The sequence below is a fragment of the Prorops nasuta genome, unplaced genomic scaffold (genome assembly GCF_024137725.1).
Source record: "Prorops nasuta isolate Cenicafe-Biocafe unplaced genomic scaffold, Cenicafe_Pnas_1.2 PNAS00014, whole genome shotgun sequence".
Classification (NCBI taxonomy): Eukaryota; Metazoa; Arthropoda; class Insecta; order Hymenoptera; family Bethylidae; genus Prorops; species Prorops nasuta.
The window spans coordinates 873802-892932 of NW_027116811.1; the positions used below are offsets into that span (position 1 = coordinate 873802).

Here is a 19131-nt window from a genome sequence, read left to right on the forward strand (position 1 = left end):
TTCTTCCAGCCAGCCATTATTGTCATTCATACAAGGTTCGTCTCCTTTATCTTCTTTTATTATTGCTTCGAAGGTGAAACCGATTTTCCCTTGCAGATTCGATTTCCTATGTACACACAGAGTTCTTAGGGATAATAAATACATTTTTAAGAATTATTTCAACGTCTCTCAGCAATATCCTATATAGAGTAGAGGGCTGTATAATCTGCACACACATGTATGCATGTATAAAACTGTTAGGAATCGCAGTCTGGAAGAAAGAAGAAATTTTTTTCAATTACCAAGCTCGGTACATGGTAGTAATCTTAGTCGGTGCTGGATATCCCGGCTGTAGAGTCCTCGGGGACTCCTCCTGCTAGTTCGTAAGGATGCTTCAGTGAGCAGAGCCCTCGGCGTATACAGGGACGTGGTCCCTCGGTGATCGTCAGCAGAATTTCAGATCTCGACCACATGTGGTGCTCTCGCTCGCACACTCTCGTACCTGCGTTTCTCCCAACATCAAACGAAACGGCCACTTTTACGTCGATCAAAACAGAATCATCGACTCTGATCGCGTGACTCGATCTCGACGTTCTCCATAAAATCACCCCGTGGTAACGGACAGAATTCTCTCGATTAAAATATATTTGCTTATTATTCATACACGATATATACGAATGAATATGATTTGTAAAATATTTTTATAGTTCTGGGATATACAGATTTATTGACAAGCCTGAAGATTCAGCGGTCAGAGTTTTATTATATAAATTGGGTTACACATTATGCCACTCTGTGGATCTATTCTATGATCAATAATGTGATTTACATAATTCACTCTATTACACTGCATTACTTACAGCTCTATGCACCGGTCTATGACGAGAACTGGAAGTCTCACCTCCCCCCCCCCTTTGCCCTTTTCTTCACAATCACGTTGAGGCTTCCTCATATGCAATTGCTCGCTGGATGATTTTCATTATTCTAAGATTAGACTTACATCGAGAAAGCCGCACTGAACGAGACACTACATATTGCACTTTATGTATATCGACCTGCAGTGAAAAAGACTGCGATTCTCAATTGATTTCAATGATGCTGTGGTGTATACGCACCCGTACGTATAATGATAGAATGTCTATACAGATTTTCGTCGTTTAATTTCTGAAGATTTGCCACACCGTTATACGGCAGACAATTATTGCAAGTTTGTATAGAGGCGGAATCTCATATAGAATTCGACGAATTATCCTTACCTAAATCGCAATTAACTTATTTTACACTTTCTCATTTCTATATAAATATCAGCTAAAAGTTTATACACGAAGACCATTTTTTTATGAAGAAACAATATCGTTCGGATTTCATAAATATATATATAGCTATTTATATTCACACTTCGGAGGGAGAAAAGTTCAAGTTTCGCGCTCTTTGGAAATAATTCGACCACTGGACGATTGCGTATCGTTTAAAGGGATACTATAACGCGTGTTTTTATCAACAGTATCTTCATTTTCCCATTTCTTGCATGGACCTCGGAAAGGCTCCTTTTTTTTCCTTCAAACGAGAAGTCGACGTCTCTTTTTAGCCGGATCGTGAGACGCTGTGGACTTGGCTGTTAATTTGGTCGTAAAAGATCCCTCGTGGCCTGCAAGCCGTGCAATCGGCCGTTGCCCTCTCCACGCTCTCGTTTCCTTAACAATAAGCAATTAACGAGTGAGCTTGATTATTCACAGGGAAGAAATTGATTGGTTTTTATGCAAATTAGAATATTGTCAAGTGAATAAAAAAAGAATAGTCCCAATGTAGTCTTTAATTAATCTCTATATAAGATTGCAGCGCGCATTATATATACGTATACAGTATAGTGAACACGATGTGATCAAAGAAAAAACACATCATTCTAAAATGATCAGATTACACGAGCTTACGTGTTTTTTTACGAAAATATGACAGAGTTAATAAATTCAAGATATACATTTTATGGAGGCTATATATATTCTATATAATTATATAGTTTCTGGAAGTAATAAGACCGGAGGGTCGTCGCGCGTGTAATTATTCGTGTATCATTAACCGTTTTATATCTATAAGGAAATAATTCGAATGACAGAGCGGTGAGGATCGAGAGGGTGAGAGATCGAGTTAGGTCGGGGGCTAAAAGAGTTCATCTTGGCTTCTCTTTGGCACTCGCGGAGCGATGAAAGGTCGAAGCTGGAAATAAAAGGGGACTCCTCTAGAAACAGCAAAGGCCACGATCGCGATTCGTCACGTTACAGGTGAGCTTAGGGCTGTGTGGGTGCTGTGAATATCAGCGAGGCATTGAGAGGAAGCGTAAGCCGAAAATAACGAGATAGCTGCTGCGCGTTGCTTGCATAACGAATCCCAATAGACGGGATGATTTTCAATGGAGCAAGCAAGCCATCCATTTTCGCTCAAAATTCCAGAATCTCGTATAGAGAAACGAATTCTCTCTTGGACTCGCGTCGCTGGCGACTCTCAACCGTATATACATAAACGGATACAAACGCTTTTGGCTATATAGAAAAGCGCGTGTTTTTTCTCGAATTTTATCGCGTCAGGGGTGAAGAAGGTAAAGGAGTAAAGAAGCGAGTAAAGGGAGGGGGAGAGATTGTGGAGGGTGCGCGCGTGCGCCGATGAAATCCCGCCCCCTCGCAGCAGCTCGTTCCAGCCGCAACCCCTTTTACAGCTTTAAGATCCACCCCCTGCTCGATGTCGAACAAGCTCCGCTACCCAGTTAACGCTCCACAGTCGCTACTAATGGCTCTAATTAATTGAAACCTCGATATCTCACGAGCGGAGGCACGAGCCTTGCCAATTAGTAATTACTAATATCAAAGTTCCTCTGGCCGATGCCTGCATGCTTGCAGCACTCGATATATATATATATATATATTTCGTTCTGTGCATGAAGCTAGGCTCCACTAGTAATTTCCGATGGCCGACAATTATTCTCACCTAGCTTTCGCATTCAACCGATACGCGATTAACGAGAGCTATTAAATTATTTCCTTTCAATTACTGCTACGTGGATGACGAAAGAATTCAAAGATTCGTGTGCGATCGGTCTCTATATATGTACACGTACCATGCTCCTATATATATATATATATATTATAATACGCATATATTCAAGTGGAATTTTTGAGGAAGCATCGTTCGTTACCGTTGAGTATACCGAGGGGTCGATAAAACGTGCAATTGTGCTGCCAGATCTCGGGACTCCTCGTAGACGGAAGTTCCGGTTTCACGTCTCGCATCGCGGCTGCCTCCTCCGCGATCTTTTCCGCTTCCCGTTCCTGCGAACAGAATCCAAATTTTCACCTTAACATTTTTCCGGTTAAACCTTTGTCATCTTATATAGTATATTGCAAGCGAGAGAATTTGCAGAGAAATTAAACTATATAACGTTGATATTTGGAAGAGTTTTTTAGATTGATGAAATTTTGCTATTTATCTGTGTGTATATACAAGTGTGGTAGCTTATACATGTACATTGTACATGTATATGAGAGAAACTATCGAGGGTCAGAGGTTTGTCAAACACAGGAAACGTCAGGGTGACTCCTGGACGTATAACGAGTATTGTGACACTCCACTCAACCTGATCAACACGACTCAGTTATGCGACGATGAAGACTCGCCTCGGCCAAGGGAATGAAGTGCTCGATCCATAATCCAAACGCTGTAGAAACGCACCGCCTGGACACCGTTTTATTTAATGTTCCCGCGCTTGATAGCGATCGACGAATTACTCAAATTAATTCCGCAGGTGGCCATGATCGATAGCTGTGAATTATTCACGTGGAGTATCCACACTAGTCGGCCCCTCTTCTTCTTTGGGAAACGATAAATTGTATACTTAAAATATCAGAATTAAAAATCACCATGGTATTTTTTTAACGTCGTAGGAGTAGATTTAATTTTTCCAAAATCTTCCGCCACTTTTATATACAATTCTATATAGGAGTTTTCAGCGGACTTCCGGTTTGTCCTTTACGTTGGCTAGAAAGCGCGTTCTTGCAGCTCCGACGTTATTTAAAAATCACTGCGTGTCATGCAGTACAGCGCGTATTCCTGCAACACTGCTGCACGAAAACCTCTGTGCAGGGACTGCCACTGCACGCGAGAATGCATTATTTAATGCGTAATTATGACACACCACACACGTAAATCAGCGTTAAAATTCAATCCTTCGCCACGGACGCGAGCGAGCATTAACGATTTTCATGCTGAAAAGCGCGACGTACAACTTGAAAAGCCACAGAATTTACACAATTTGTATAACAGAGTTGATCGGAAGGAGAGAAGGAAGGAGCGAACGACGAAATAACACCAATAAGGCGATTCGATCAGTTAATTAAGCGGATGATTTATCCTCGTGGCCGAATCGGATATCCGGTTTCCGCTTTGAGTGGATCGTCGACATAGCAGGGTGCACTAGTTTTAAATTTACAGAGTCACAATATTTTACGCGTGGGGATTACGAGCAGGGATTGATATACTTCGGATTGGTTGATGGGCAAATACACGTATGTATATATATAGAGGGGTAGGGGTGGGGGTGAAGTGGCAGTTCAATTAAGTGATTACACGTTACGTGCTGCCAGAATTAATTTCCGGGTTCCGGTTGGTGGGTAGGCAGGGAGAGGGAGAGGGGAAAGGAGGGAGGGGATGGAACAGGTAAAGTAGCAGAAGCCCTTGGCGAAGCTTTTGTAGTCGCGCGCGACATCGGCGGTAATCGTGGAGATGCACGAGTACCGATACCAACTCTCGAAATGGCAGTTAAAACCGATTGTACCGTAACACCCGTGGCTGAGGAATAAAATATTCATCCTGTCGTAGCTGTGTTACGCAGTCACGAAAGTGCCGCAATGATTACATTTACTCTTGCACCCCTTCGCCCCTTTTCCTATAGCCTCCACCAAAGATCGCCTACACATCCCCTAAATTGGAGAACAAACAGAAATCCATCGTTTTCCCTTGCAAATATCACGTGAGCGCTTCTATTTAAAATCCTCTTAGAATTTTATTTATTATGCGAAAAGTGTAATGAGAATTTTTTAGAAAAAAATGTCTCTACCTCGCAGTCTCTCGATGTACAACCACTGATTATGCTTCGAACACTGTTATTCCAAGAAAACAATCATTTTTCGATATCGCGACGTTTCAGTTATACCTCAATTTGTTGAATTCCCGGTTACGGCAAGCCGCGTGCAGCAACAGAGCGATTGATTTTACAAAATACTACAATTTCCTTCAACAACGATCAGATATAATGTTTTTTTTGTTGTATCTTTTAGCTTAGTTCTTTCACGGATCACTATATATATTGTGGTAAAGTAAGTTTTTTATGACGAGTATGATATGTTAGAGTCGTTTAATTCCAACGAAAAGTTCTGTAGGATTGGTTAGTGTGCGTTGTGTTTTTAGAGAGGCAGGTGGCCAGGCTGAAAGGAGCGTGTATTATTTTGGCTGATATTTTTGAACAAGGCAACATATGTTGGTTATGTAACAAGCGTGCAACCTCCGTGTATGGCGAGAAGCAAACTGAGTGGCGAATCTGCCTGACGTAACGAATCGATTCGACTCGACTCGGATTTTAACTCGTCTCCTTCGGTCAAAGGCTTTTAGTCTGTCATAACGAAGAATCCTATTTCGCTTGCTAGTATCACGCTATAAAAAATAGTTTTTGAAAATAATTATTACGACAGTACCGAGTTACTTCGAGACTGACGACTACTGTCGCAGCAGAATTACAACGAGCTGTGAATTGAATAATTTTAATATTTCTGTCACTGCAACTGTTGTAATTTTATAAAAAGAAAGTACGCATTACAGTGCAAAGTAGTATAATATATAATAAATTGAATAGCTTCGAAAGAGCTGTCTGATAATTCGTCGTTATAAATCTTGTAAAAAAAAGCTGGTGAAATAAATTTCTTGATTCTTTCTTTCATTAAAAATGTCGATCTAATTATTAGGTATAGAACCGGTTAGCATAGAAGCGCAGTCATGCTTGATACCAGATCGCTTTCACGCCTGGTAATCCGTTACTGGTCCAATGCACCCTCTCTTCGCCCCTTCCACCGCCGCTTCATCCCTTATCTCGATTATTCAATTCGCTCCCCCTTACCTACCGATTATTCTGCCACAATTGAATTACAAATGAAAAATATAGTCGATGGTGAAATTGTGCGAGGCAGAGCGCAGGCTCGCCGGAGCAATAATATTTACAAATGGAAGAATGTCAGCGTATCCGAGAGTATTTTCAGCATTTATCGTGAGTCACGTAGGGGCGATATCGTATATAGGAATGGCGCGAAATCAGTAACGAGCCGCGCAGCGCAGCGCAGAGCCGCGCCTCGCCTCGCCTCGCCTCGCCTTCTTTTATCCTCGTAATCTGTCTTTGGACCGATACCCATGGGACCCTATACCGAACGTCCACCAAAGCCGTCTTTATGTGTACACAAAACTATTCTTTTGCCAGAATTTATCGTCCAATTAAGAGAGCCGTCTCGCCCGAAACTTTTCTTATTATTTACAGGAAATTCCACCTACTTTTCTGAACTTTGGAAATTGCATGGATTTGTGGTTGGATAATTTGAAATTGATCGAATCGAGGGGGTGGGATGTGGTGAACAAAGGAGAAGGAGGGCTGGAGGGATGGTGAAAATTTCAGGTGTCTCGCAGTGCGCGCGTGTGTGCATATGCATGGTGATCGGGCCATTGGTGCAGGAGTGCTGTGCAGCTCGGAGCCAGCGTCATGAAAGCCCGAAACAATCGGCTGCCCGGCAATTTTTCCGTTTACGTAAAATCCATGTGGGTGTGTGGGTGGTCGGAAGGGGTTGGAGAGAGAGCTTGCGAGAGCGGCGCGATTGTTTTGCCGTAATCCTTTATTGGATCAACGGGGCTGAAACAATTGAACGAGCCATAACGCGTGGAGGGGGGGGGGGGGGGGAGCGATCGCGTCAGGTTTTCGGTCCGCCGAACTGTACGGTGCTCCCTCCCCCTCCCCCACTGCCTGCCACGGAGAGCAAAATTCTGGATAAGCGGGGAGCGCGACCGCTGATGAGGGGCAAGGGGAGGGCCGCAAGGATTTCTACCTACTTTGCCGGATGAACGGAGTTACAAATGGGAGAACGCGGAACTCATCCGCAAGCGAAAACTCGCCTCCTGCCTTTCTCCTTTCTTCGCCTTTCCCGATACGTATACGCCTCGCGCCATCCCTCCCTTTCTCTCGAGTCGCGCTTTATCAAATTCTCAACCACTCTTCCGCGACCGACGGAGAAATTAAAAAATTCTCTCGAGATATTTCTATACCACCATCTCTCTATACAATGTTATGCATTTCTCTCGGATCACTATATATATATATATATATACCCAATGGCCTACATTTAAAATTATTATGAAGAAATGTTCTTCGCGCATCTCCCTCCCTCCTAATATTATCCGCACCTTTCCCGTTTTAGGACCCTGCACTGTCGCGGTCGAAACGGTCATGAGAAAATGCTCGTGAGACGCTGCGTGCTATTGTGTGTGAACCGTTTGGTATATATAGTTAAGACCGATCCTTTGCAGTGTGAATAGATATATGTATATATATAAGCGTGCGCGGGAGCAATTCAGCATTATCGAGAACATAATCAATTTAGCGGCATAATACCGCGCTCTGCTCACGGAGTCCAACGACGTCAGCCAACCGGAAGAGATGCGACTAACGCGATTGCGTATTAACTTTCCACCCAGCCACTCCGACTCGTTTCAACTTCTAATCCACCCTACACAAATATATTTTCTATATGTATACCTACCACCAATTATGTATATTCTCCTCCATCCCTCCCCTTCTCTCTCAGCAAAAAAAATAATTCCTTTTCATGATAAAACATGATTTCCTCTCGTATCGAATTTTTTTCAATTTTAAATAGAAAAATACGTCGCGTGTATATTTAAGATCCTTCGAATCTACGTCGAAGAGAGATCGGAAATTTGTTTGATTGGCGTGGGCCAGTAGGTGGGGGTGGGGGCGGGGGGGGGGTGTACCTTTTGAAAACGTGGCGCAGAGCCCGCTTTACTATGCACGTCTCGTTTATAGCGAATAGCTCGATCTTCTTGGTAATCGAGAAACCGGTGAGAAAATAAACTACCAGATGGACCTATTGCTTCTCGCGGAATGCCGGAGTAAGAAAAAATAAAGAGAGGAAAAAAAGAGAAATAGTATCTTAACGCGAGAGTCTCTCTAAGGAGATTTCCTTTCGCGAGAGCTCGCTTTATGCATACAAACGAGCCACTTCCTTTTTCCTTTCCTTTCCTTTTTCCAAGCAACTTCAAGTTTTCACCAAATTTTTTCCTGGTGGCATCGCGTCGCGTAGGCCAAATTTCCAAGCAGCCGAAATACGCGACTTTATATTCTTAACTCAATTTTCTCAAGTTGGATCCTACTGGAACGTTATTCTTCTCGTGCTTCTACACATAAATAAAACGTAATTTTCGATCTAATTACAAAGCATGAAGATCGCGTTGTAGAAATTCACCTTGCCGAGAAAGGTACAGCAAAGGTTTTTTTTTTATCAAACTATACCGTCGATTTTGCGTGGCAATTTATAACAGAAATCGTGTATATAATCTCTAGCTCTCAATCGCTTATCCAGACTGGCCGGTGAGCACAGCAAAGCAGTTAACGAATACTACCCGAAGCGTGTATTATTTATATATATCGACTATACATGTATCGCGAAAGAAATAGTTGGAAACGTCATTTCCAATTTCCAACTAGAATTACAATCTTTTGCAATTTATATACCGCTATGAAATATAAAGAGGAAGGACCAAATCGGTTTATACATAGAAGAGGTTGCTGCAGGAAAGAAGAGAGTATTTTTCAATTAAGTCGGGTTGAATTAAACACTATATATATTTCCTCGATCGGTATATAATTTATATTTTAATGGAGAATTTTTCGTAGATTTTTATTTAGAGCGAATGTGGGGGGAGATTTTAATGCAAAATTGTTGATTGAGTGGAGAGAGCGCGAGAGAGGGGGTGGGGGATGGAAGGGAAGTAGATACGAGTGCTGTATTGGATTCGAGGATCTCCGGGGTGGAGCTGTACCGGACTAACCGTTATAATTAAATCAACAGTCACCGCCCTCGACTTCCATGGCTATCCTCCATTTCTATATCACTCCTATCCCCTTTACGCACCACTACAAACGCGTTATCCAACTTTTCTCAAAACCACCTAATCACCTTAGATGCATCCACGCCCACTCCTTCCAACAAAATTAAACTTTGCGATGGATCGCTGACATTTTCCATCCCGCCTTAATCAAAAAGCCTGGCATTTTTCAAACGCGCCGTAAACTTTGCACCGTTTACCCCCTCGCCAAATGTCATCCGTTGACCTTATCCCCCCCCCCATCCCCCCTCGTTCCTTCGTTACAGCCTGTGTGATTAAATCCACATTCGCGCCAAATAGCAGTCGGCGAAAAACACGGTCGCTCCGCGTGCGAGATAAATCGTGGAAAATGTGGTCGCTCGCGATAAAAGGGGAAACTCGTAGAAAAGTTTTCCATCAATTTTCCCGGAGGCTAATTGGGTCTGGCAAGAGTACGGAGTGCGGGGGAGAAAAAAAGGTAATGCACGCTCTCGCGGAAGATGTAATGGCTCTCCAGACGACGACGGAGGCGCAATTAAAAGTTGCGGTCTCAGCTAACTAAAGCAGCCGTAGTTTGATTTAAACGCTACGAGTTCTCCGGCTGTCTCTACGTGACGTTGCTTAATTGCATTTAAATGGATGCCAGCAGCGGCGAATCCGTATCTCCGCATCGGCGCAAACGACCCCTGATTTGGATTTTCGCTACGAAGGATCTTAATTGACCGGCTCTCTCCCTCTTTCTTCCCGCGCAAATCCTCCACTTCAAAGAACCTCGCAACTCTCGGACCGACCGATTGGACTTTAACGCGTGGACGCTGCCCATTTTCTCTCATTGGGTTATTTATACTTTCTTTCTTTTTTTTCATATATAGATAGATGAAGCCTTGAATAAAGTATAGTTTCGAAAGAGCATCTATATATATATATATATATAGGTGGATCTTGCCTGGGAGAAGAATCCAGAGAGGGGAAGCCTCTCTCTCCGGAACTTTCACCGAAGCGAGAAATAACTGCAAATAACGTTCGGGGATTACTTACTTAGTTACCGCGAATATACACACTCGTCGATTTTCTCGCAACGCCGGTAACTGAGTTTTCCACCCCGTCCCATCGCTGCTGCTGGCCTTTTCAAAGGATACATCCGGAGTACAGTGCTCGACAATAACGAACACCACACTCTTATTGCTCTCTCGGCGAGAAAATAAAAAACTCTCTCGCGAGGTTTGGAAACGATTGGAGGTTCGGGACACGGGGCAGAAATTTGAGGAAAATAATATAGGAGGGTTGCTATTGGGGCTGAAAATTTTTTCGATCGACGACTGATAAAAAGAATTCTTTCTCCCGAGATGTACGCAGATGAGTGTGCGGATGGGACTAGGTCGAGGGTGGGGGGGTTGGACAAAATACGTGCACCACTCGACACGTTCACCGACTAGGGGGAATTGAAAAGCTGTCTGGCTATCCGAATGGCTTATCCCTATATCCCCACCCCTATTCCCTCTTCTCTTTCACAGACTTGTTTCGCTGGACTAGCGTTGATTCCTCGTCTTCTCTCTCTCTCTTACACCCTGCAAATCTCCCTTACTCCACTACTCGCTACGCTCACGATGGCCGATTAAGGTCCTCGAGTGGCCGTAAAATTCGCCAAGGGCTTACAGTTACATTTTCACGTATAACGAATCCAGCACGAGTTCTATATATAAAGCATTATCGCGTGCATCGCCTATCCATTTTATCTGCCCTACTCTCCTCACGAGGCTCAACGTCGCAATTAACATCACTGTTGGCAAAATTAACTAGAAATCTGACGCGCGAAGAAGTTTGATGCAGTGAAAATGGTAAAAATGTTGCAAAGAGTTGAAAGGTTTGATTGAATTGCCATAATTTATCGATTGAAGCAATTGGGAATATTGTACGTATATATACATATATATGTTGGATAGCAAGTTGTAGGGTAGATATAGGAAAGGAAATGGTGCAGGGTTTAGGCATCCTGCCACGTAATACTACTCGACTCGTCCCTAGAATTTGCTCTGCGGTCAGACTGCTCGTGCGGCTGCCCTCATCAATCGCGATAATTATTGTGTCAGTAAATACTATGTGACCGTGTATAAACGTACGACTCGCACTATCGGTCGAACGTAATACATCAACGGTGTAGCTAAACTTATACATCGACCACTCGTAATTAAATGAATTCCTCTCTCGACGCGCGTATTGTTGTACTACTATATGCATATATAACCTTGTTGCAACCTTGTCTCGGAAATTATAGACCCTTTCCACTTTGTCTCGTATAATTTTTCTCTAAATTCGCTTCCCTATTCGTCAATTGTTTGCTCGGCTTAGACTTAATTCGATTAAACGTACGTGACAAGGCTGTAACTCGATGCGAAGCGTCACGAGGTAACTGGAGCCACGCTTGACTTACAGAGAGAAAGGCTGCAGTGTGTGGGTGAGGCTACCTGGGTTACAGTACAAATACACTACGTTATTAAACTATATCGATAAACTTAGTCACGTTCCAGGCATAAGTGATTAAAGTAACCGGCGGCCATAATAAATTGTTTCGACCGGAAGTTTTTAAGAGAGCAGCCAGCTGGAAAGTTGGAAAATTTCGTCAAGACTTTCGTCGAATAAACATACATGTATATATATATATATATATACATATATATTTAGGAAGGAATAATTAAAGAGAGGAATGTGTGTGTGTGTGTTCTCAGAGATCGAATATACTCGAGGGGATTTTAGAGAGGGTCGCGTGCAATTTGGTCGCGTGCGAAATCACATGCCTGATGATGATTGCTGTAAAGCGTCTGTTTGCCAGGCGATTATGACGTCATTAACACCAAGAGCCACCTTGCAACTGCAAAGCCGGCGACATATTTCCAGCGAGAGCGCTACAGTCGGGTATTCGTGTACGGGGCCGACGCTAATAAACGAATTTACAGCGAGCACAATGGTCACGTGTCTGGTTGAATCGCGTAGAAACGACTCGTCTCAAGTTGGTCCCGAAACGAGAGGATGAAAAGCTTCCGTGAGAGGAACTTGGCGAAAAACTTGGACATAGAGCCTGGACGAAGAATGGTGGAACACGTAAATTGGAACGAGATATATATATATATATATATATTTGTTTTAGGAGTGATAACGAGGATGGAAAATTTAAGTAGTAAAAGTTTAAAATTATAGCAGCTCACCGTTTCTCTGGGGGGACTCCAGCACTGGGGGGAGGTGCTTTGACCACTGTGACTACTAACGGCGGAGCTCGAAGCAGTGGGGAGGTTGCTTTGGAGACTGGCATTGAGCGGAGTGACTGGATCATCCTCGGTGGTTTCTATGTCGACTTCGTCGTCGGAATTCTCGTCCATGGACTCGATGACTGGCGGGCCCCGAATCACCGGGCGAAAGGCCGATTGGTGCAAATGGGGACTCACCGTCGGTATCAGTGGGTCAGGAGGACTGGAACCGCTTATAGGCGGTGGTAAAGGTCCTGCAAAATTTTCTTCGCTTAATCAATGATTTGTACCACTAGTTGTTATACTACTTTCGATCAAATAAATTGACGAGAATTCAGGAAAAGCGTCCATGTGAACCTGGGAATAAAACGGGGCCCCTTTTGGCGAACCAGGGGATGGCGTAGGGTGGGAAAGCGAATCCTGGTGTTTTGGCAGCAGCAACAGCAGCAGCTTGCTGATGCTGGTGCCAGACGTAGTCCATGACGAGGTTCCTGGGTAACGGAAGAGGCAGTTCCGGAAATGGAGGAACTCTGGGGTGTGCGGCAGGTGGTGGAATCAGTTGAGGAACCTGCGTGGTCGGTGAGAGTCTGGGCCTCTTGGAGGGTGGCGTCGATTCTTGGGAACTTCCGCTGTGACTGCTCGACGAATTTCCCAGCAATCTTTTTCTGGTTCCACCGTTGAACATGGCCTTGACGTCTTCCCAGGCGTGCACGATCTCGTCCGGCTGATTCCCGGATAACTTCATGTGCCTCCTCCAAGAGTTAAAATTGGCTGCATCCGGTTGCACGTATTTATTCGACGAGCTGATTCGATGAGAGTGGAAAATGAATTTGTTCGGCGAGAAGAACAAACCGCAGTAGGCGCATTTTATACACTTTGCACGTGAACTATTGTAGCGAGCTGGCAGAAACGCTCCACGACAGCCGTAAGCGCACTCGTGGTGGACGTCGAACGCGAAATCCTCCGGTAATCTGCAAATTTTATTATACGTAAGTGGAAAGCTCGGTACTTTTCTATCGCTTTTGCAATTTAACCATACTCTAGCATCTTTTTATTTAGAGTGACTTATGTGGTATTAGAAAATGTGTCTCAAGCTTTATTATTTGCAATGCTGGAGTTTATAAATTCTGAGCTCATACGTATATATATAAAAATATAAATGTAGTATACACATAAATTACATTATAATTTACGTAGTCAAACCATAAAATTGATCAGTCATCCAAATGCTCCTGTGTAAAGCACGTTATATCGATAGCAATGTTCTAAAAGGGCTTGTCATCTCATGTTTGGAAATGATTTTCAAGAAACGATGATAACTTCTTATGACTAGAGAAAAGCGTATCAATATTTCTGTTCAATATTCTTTTAAATTATAATTAAACATTAAAAAGCAATAGTGAAATATATTTATCTACTTTTTTTTCTAATATTATAGTGATAAGAATAAGTTTTTATCTCTATTCCTGACAAATTGTCCAAATGTGCAGGGATGCGTCCTTTTAGAAAATTGCTATATCGACGTACGAAATTCGGGATTGTTTCCGAAGAAATAATTCTTACCTAGGTGGTGCGTTGTCTCCGAGGAAAGATTTGCAGAGTCTCTCGGCTTCCCTCCTGGTGATCATGCCACACCTTCTCGAGGAAACTGGCATTGCACCGGCGCGTCGCAAAATTTCCAGCTGAACTGGCGTGCACTGGACACAAGTTATGCCAAGTGCCACCCTTCGATTGTGAATCTCGTTGTAGCTGAACTGCTTGAGCAAGGTATTGCTGATTTGTGCCAAACACAGTCTCTCCTGACCCTCGATCACCAGGGAAACGATGTGAATCCCGTACAGGGAAACCGTACCCACCTGCAACTCCTGAACGTTTAGATGCATTACGCACCTCTTATCGAGGAACAGAACAACAAGACTTTTTTCTACATTTTGCCAGATTTTTTCTCAACGATTCCTACAGTATATAATTGCCAATTTCATTGATCGATTTATGTATATATATATATATATATAGACGGCTGAAATAGTATAGATAGAGAAAAACCGCAGAAAATAGAATAGACAGCTTTGTACCTGATTGGGTTTTCCGTGGGACTGTGGCTTCGGGGACTGGGACGATTTTTGGGGTGTGGTGAGCTGCGGCATCGACAGCACCGCTGGCCCGTCCATCCTGCAAAAATTCTTCTTCATTTTCCAATTTTTCAACGTACTTTCGAGAACGTGACGCGATATTGCAATAAAATTCTTTCGATGATCGTCAGACGCGCGGTGAATAGAAATTTAAGCGAAAGAAACGACGTGGATCGTTGCAAATGGCGAAGGAATAAAACGAACGTCGTTTTTGGTTACAGCGCGAGACACGCGCGTAACCGTCGGTGATTCGATTAAGTCAACGACAGTCGACGTTCCTTAATTATCGGATCGATCGCTCGGTGATTAAGTAAATCGAAAGACCTGCAGAAATTAAACTTCCCCTATCGGTCCTCTCCCCCACTCCTCCTCGTCGACCTCCTTCGTCGAGCAGTCGCTCGTGTACTCGATTAAGAAGAAACCATTAATTCCGTTCTCTCGTTTCACCACAGTTCCCTCCATCCAACCCTCTCTCTCTCTCTCTTCCTTTCAAAATTCCTCATTTAACTCAAAAAAAAAAAGAATAAAAATTTTGCAATTTTCATTTAAAAAATTCACTACTTCTGGGAAAATATAGCATGGCAAAGTAGAAAAAGTCTCCAGTGAAACGGACTTTGCGAGAATCTCGAGAGAGATGCATTATAATAAAGTAAGAGAGGGAGGAAGAGGCAACCACCGGTGTTGATTTTAATTGAAAACGCCTTCGCGAGGATACCCTGAACGATTTCACACAGATACAGCGGTGGCGTGCACAGGTACACACAAAAGTTGGTCCGTGAGCGTAGACGGAAGTATACGGCAAACGTCTCGAGGGAGCACGAAAGGGGGTAATTCAATTTGACACCCCACCCACGCTTAAACAAGACAGTGCACCCTGATCCCCCTCCTCCCTAGCCCCTCTCTTCAATTTTACTCCGAAATCCCTCCTCTCGCTCCGGGAGCAACCCACCCCCTCTCCACCTCTTGCAAATTAAATTCTCATCCAGCGTGAAACAATGCTGGTGCCCGAACCGGAACAGCCCCATTTCTCCTCCCACTCCTCCGAGTCGGTTCTCCACCACTGCTGACCCCTGACTACCGTATACCGATGGTCAGTGCTTTGACGAACTGTTTCCATCGATCCTATTAATTACTCGCTGCTGCATGTATATGTATACGTATATATATAAAGCTATTAGCGTGCAAACGACTGGACGCAATTCTGAACGATGCGACGAGATAAGGAAGGAATGAGGAAGAGGGGGAGGGGGGGGGGGGGGAGTGGCTGATTGATATAGAAACTCGTATAATAGTCTTCATTAATAATGATAGCGAGTGACCATCTGTTGGCCCAACGTGATTTCGTCCTACGTACATGTGTAGGTAGATTTTGACATGTGCAGAAGCATGCTCGTCCCGTACTCCCGTCCCCGTGTTCTTTCGCTGGCAGGTCCGAGAATTCTGGTACCTAGCAGGGAGCGAGAAGAGCCGGCTGGCTCTTGATAAATCATGCAAAGAGTCTCGGGGAGGCGTGTACAATTACCGAGTGCGACGGGGATGGGAGAGCCGAAGCGCATCCAACGAGAAGTTTAAGATAGGAGAAGAAAAAAGGAAAGAGAGAGAGAGAATAAGAGTCAAAGAGAGAGGAGGTTTTCGTGAGGCGATGGGATAAAAGCAGGGGGGAGGGGGATTAGGGGTGAGGATGGAGAAATGGCAAGGGGAGTGCTGCGAGAGATTGAGAGAGAGAGAGAGAGAGAGAGAGAGAGAGAGAAAGATTGTGGGGCAGCTTGAAATGGAAGGGGGTGGTGGGGGCGGTGGGGGTGGTTTCGAAATAGTCGGGATGGAAGCACAGAGATTTAACAACGTTACAATGAACGAACGAGCGCTTCCCATCCTCCGGGATCCGCTGGTGCCTGCAGGAGAGCCCAGGATCGCAGATTGAATTGTAAAATAACCGAGAGGGGAACAATGTGCCTAGCTACAACATTGTGTTTGCATTTAAATAATCTGCGAGCCCACGGCTATGCTTATTCCGTGACTTCGTTCTTCATCCACCCCTTCCCCCCTTTCAGCTCTTTGTCTCTTATCCTTCACTCTGCTATTTCAAAGTTTACCTACTGCAAAAAAATCAACAAAATTACTGCCCCTACCTCTCGTCGTTATTACCAATTGCCACTAATCGTTCACCACTTATCCTATAATAATTAATTATTGTCGTAGTTTTTATAAAAATAAAACATTCCATCTTATTTCGCTGCGAGAGAGAACAATATCGAGTAAAAATCAGGATGCGTGCATAGCTAGAAATATGCAGCAATTTATTTTACCTGTTTTAATTTCACTAATGATTTTTAGCGGGTCCCAATTGTACGGGATATTTGTGGAATATTATCACATTTGCCCGTCGATTGAAATTATCGTTTGAACGATTAATTTGCTTGAGAGTTTTATTATATAGTAATATTTTATAATACATTGTATTACAGCGATGAAGGAGGAGAGCGTTTCGGACTGGTTGAAAAACGGGAGAAGCCCCGGAGGCTACCGACGTGCTTTGGAGAGATTAAGAGATTACCCATTACTCCGATGATGACATTTAATAAGTTAATTGCTCCTATCAAACAAGTTTATAAAAGTCACATCTTTCTCTCGAGACTGATGTTTTAACGACTGCTCACACGATTAACGAAATATTACTATTTTTATCCCAAAGGAAAGACTTTGGTGTAAAGAATCGTGTTCCATTATTATATATTTGTCAGAGAATATAGACTAGAAAATACTATAGCCAACATGCATTTACGATCTTATAAAAATCAATATTTGGAACAATGACTATAGTTGAAACAGCCGTTATAAAAAAATAATGATGACAAAAGATTGTGTCAAGATGCTAAGAAACATGTTCCAATGTTGGAGCTGTCATTGAAAAAGATGAGAAAAAATTGTAAAAGGTATTTATCGATGACTGAACAAAGTTTTAATCCGAAGAAGTATTTACATCGTTCGGAGATGAACGACTCAAAATTTAGCAGATACAATTTAAATTGGAAAGGACGGATGATTCCCGATAGTAGAGCCAATATCCTAAACACACGAATGGAAAATGTGTTTAATATACGAGGCACGTACCGAACACGTGAATTAACTTGGCGCTTTGCATTATCACGGTTCCATTACCTTCGATGTCGAACGCTCATAATTCCATAAATTAGTCCAGATTTATCCCCACCTCTCCTCCCGCGCTGCCCGGGCTACTCGTCATTTCAATAATGCGCGATTAATATAAATATTTAGGTGTACGTATATTCAACAAGCACGCCAGAGAGCACGAAATCAGAAAATTAATTTTTCAACGCAAAGAGCGAGATTATCGGTCGGAGAAAATTTAATACCGAGTAATGGGGAGGGGGAGGATTATTAATTATGGAGGATAATAATGGAAAAGGAGGAAAATATTGGTAAACGTAAACCATATATATATATATATATATATAAAGCTAAATTTGTAGGGATTAGATGTTACGCATGGGGATTAGCGTTTAAAGTTGTTATTAATTATTAAGAGTGGTGCAGTGATTAATTCGTCACGGTATGAATGTTAGAGGGGTGGGGGGGGGGGGGGTGGTATATGTAGGGTACGGTTAAAAACAGGAGGATCGCTAAATAAATTGATAGTCGATTCACGGGACGGGACGTAGAGTTCCCGCGGGAGCCGGAGGGTTATATGCGGGGGTCCCCGTAGCGCGCGTACGTCGCTCGCCTCGGTGCTGAACGGGCAAACACCATAAACTGTTTGCATTAGGATTACCCATCCGCCACTTTGAATCTCCAGCTTCGTCAAGGACTTTCCAAGTAACACTGTATAATACCTGCAGCGAAAGGGGGGATTAAAGCCTGTCGATTCTATCCGGTACGCAGGTGATACGGAAACTCGACGTTTCGCCATCAATAGTATCCTCTATAATTCGTCCTTGGCAAGCTCCTCTCTCGCTCACATAAACTCGCAACTAGTTTTTCGGATCATTTCACACGTGGAAGTGCCTCGACTCAAACTGAATGCAATCTGCTGTGTAATCGAATCTCGTGTATATATATATATATATATATATACACAGGATTGCTTTGACAAAACTTTAAGAAGGTATATATATATATAGATATATAGATGCATGGTTGAATAAAAGTTGAGGTACCTGTGAAGCAGGGATGAGCAGGTCCTCGGGAAACGAAGGGAACTCGAGGCTCACTGAACAGGTCACAAAAATCGTTCCTCGTCCATCAAACTATACTTTCTTGCCGATGAAATCGGTTTCCGGTTTCCGGTGTCGCGCGAGGCAGCAGTAATTTGGCGAAAGGAAAATTTTCTTTCGGGACCGTGCGAAGAAGTGGATTTTTGCTGGGAAGCAACGGAGCTCGTTAAGGGTGGCTTTCCTCGTTGTCGACTATCGGTTCCCGTCCCGTCGACTTTCTCATCCCTTGAAAATACGTAGAAGCCATAGGGACCGCCCCCGAGCGCGTCACCCCCGCTCTCGACCAACCCCCGCTAGCGAAAGGCGGAGCCTACCCTTTCCTCTTGGGGGTGGCTCGCCTCAGGGGTAACTACAAACACGTAC

At 43.5% G+C, this 19131-nt stretch overlaps 1 protein-coding gene across 2 annotated transcripts; it reads right to left on the reverse strand.

The window, feature by feature from the left end:
* Nucleotides 1–948: 948 nt before the first annotated feature.
* LOC136778473 (SKI family transcriptional corepressor 1 homolog-B-like) lies at nucleotides 949–18807 on the reverse strand. Of its 2 annotated transcripts, none has more exons than XM_066735326.1 (7): nucleotides 18712–18807; nucleotides 14480–14576; nucleotides 13968–14269; nucleotides 12762–13375; nucleotides 12366–12658; nucleotides 3179–3299; nucleotides 949–1673 (listed from the first exon to the last, which is right to left on the reverse strand). In XM_066735326.1, the coding sequence occupies exons 2-7, from the start codon at nucleotides 14573–14575 to the stop codon at nucleotides 1564–1566; spliced, it is 1536 nt and encodes a 511-aa protein (XP_066591423.1). In that variant the 5' UTR covers nucleotide 14576; nucleotides 18712–18807; the 3' UTR covers nucleotides 949–1563. The 2 variants fall into 2 exon arrangements, with proteins under 2 accessions (XP_066591423.1, XP_066591422.1); XM_066735325.1 differs by having other exon boundaries at nucleotides 3167–3299.
* Between the last annotated feature and the right edge of the window lie 324 nt (nucleotides 18808–19131).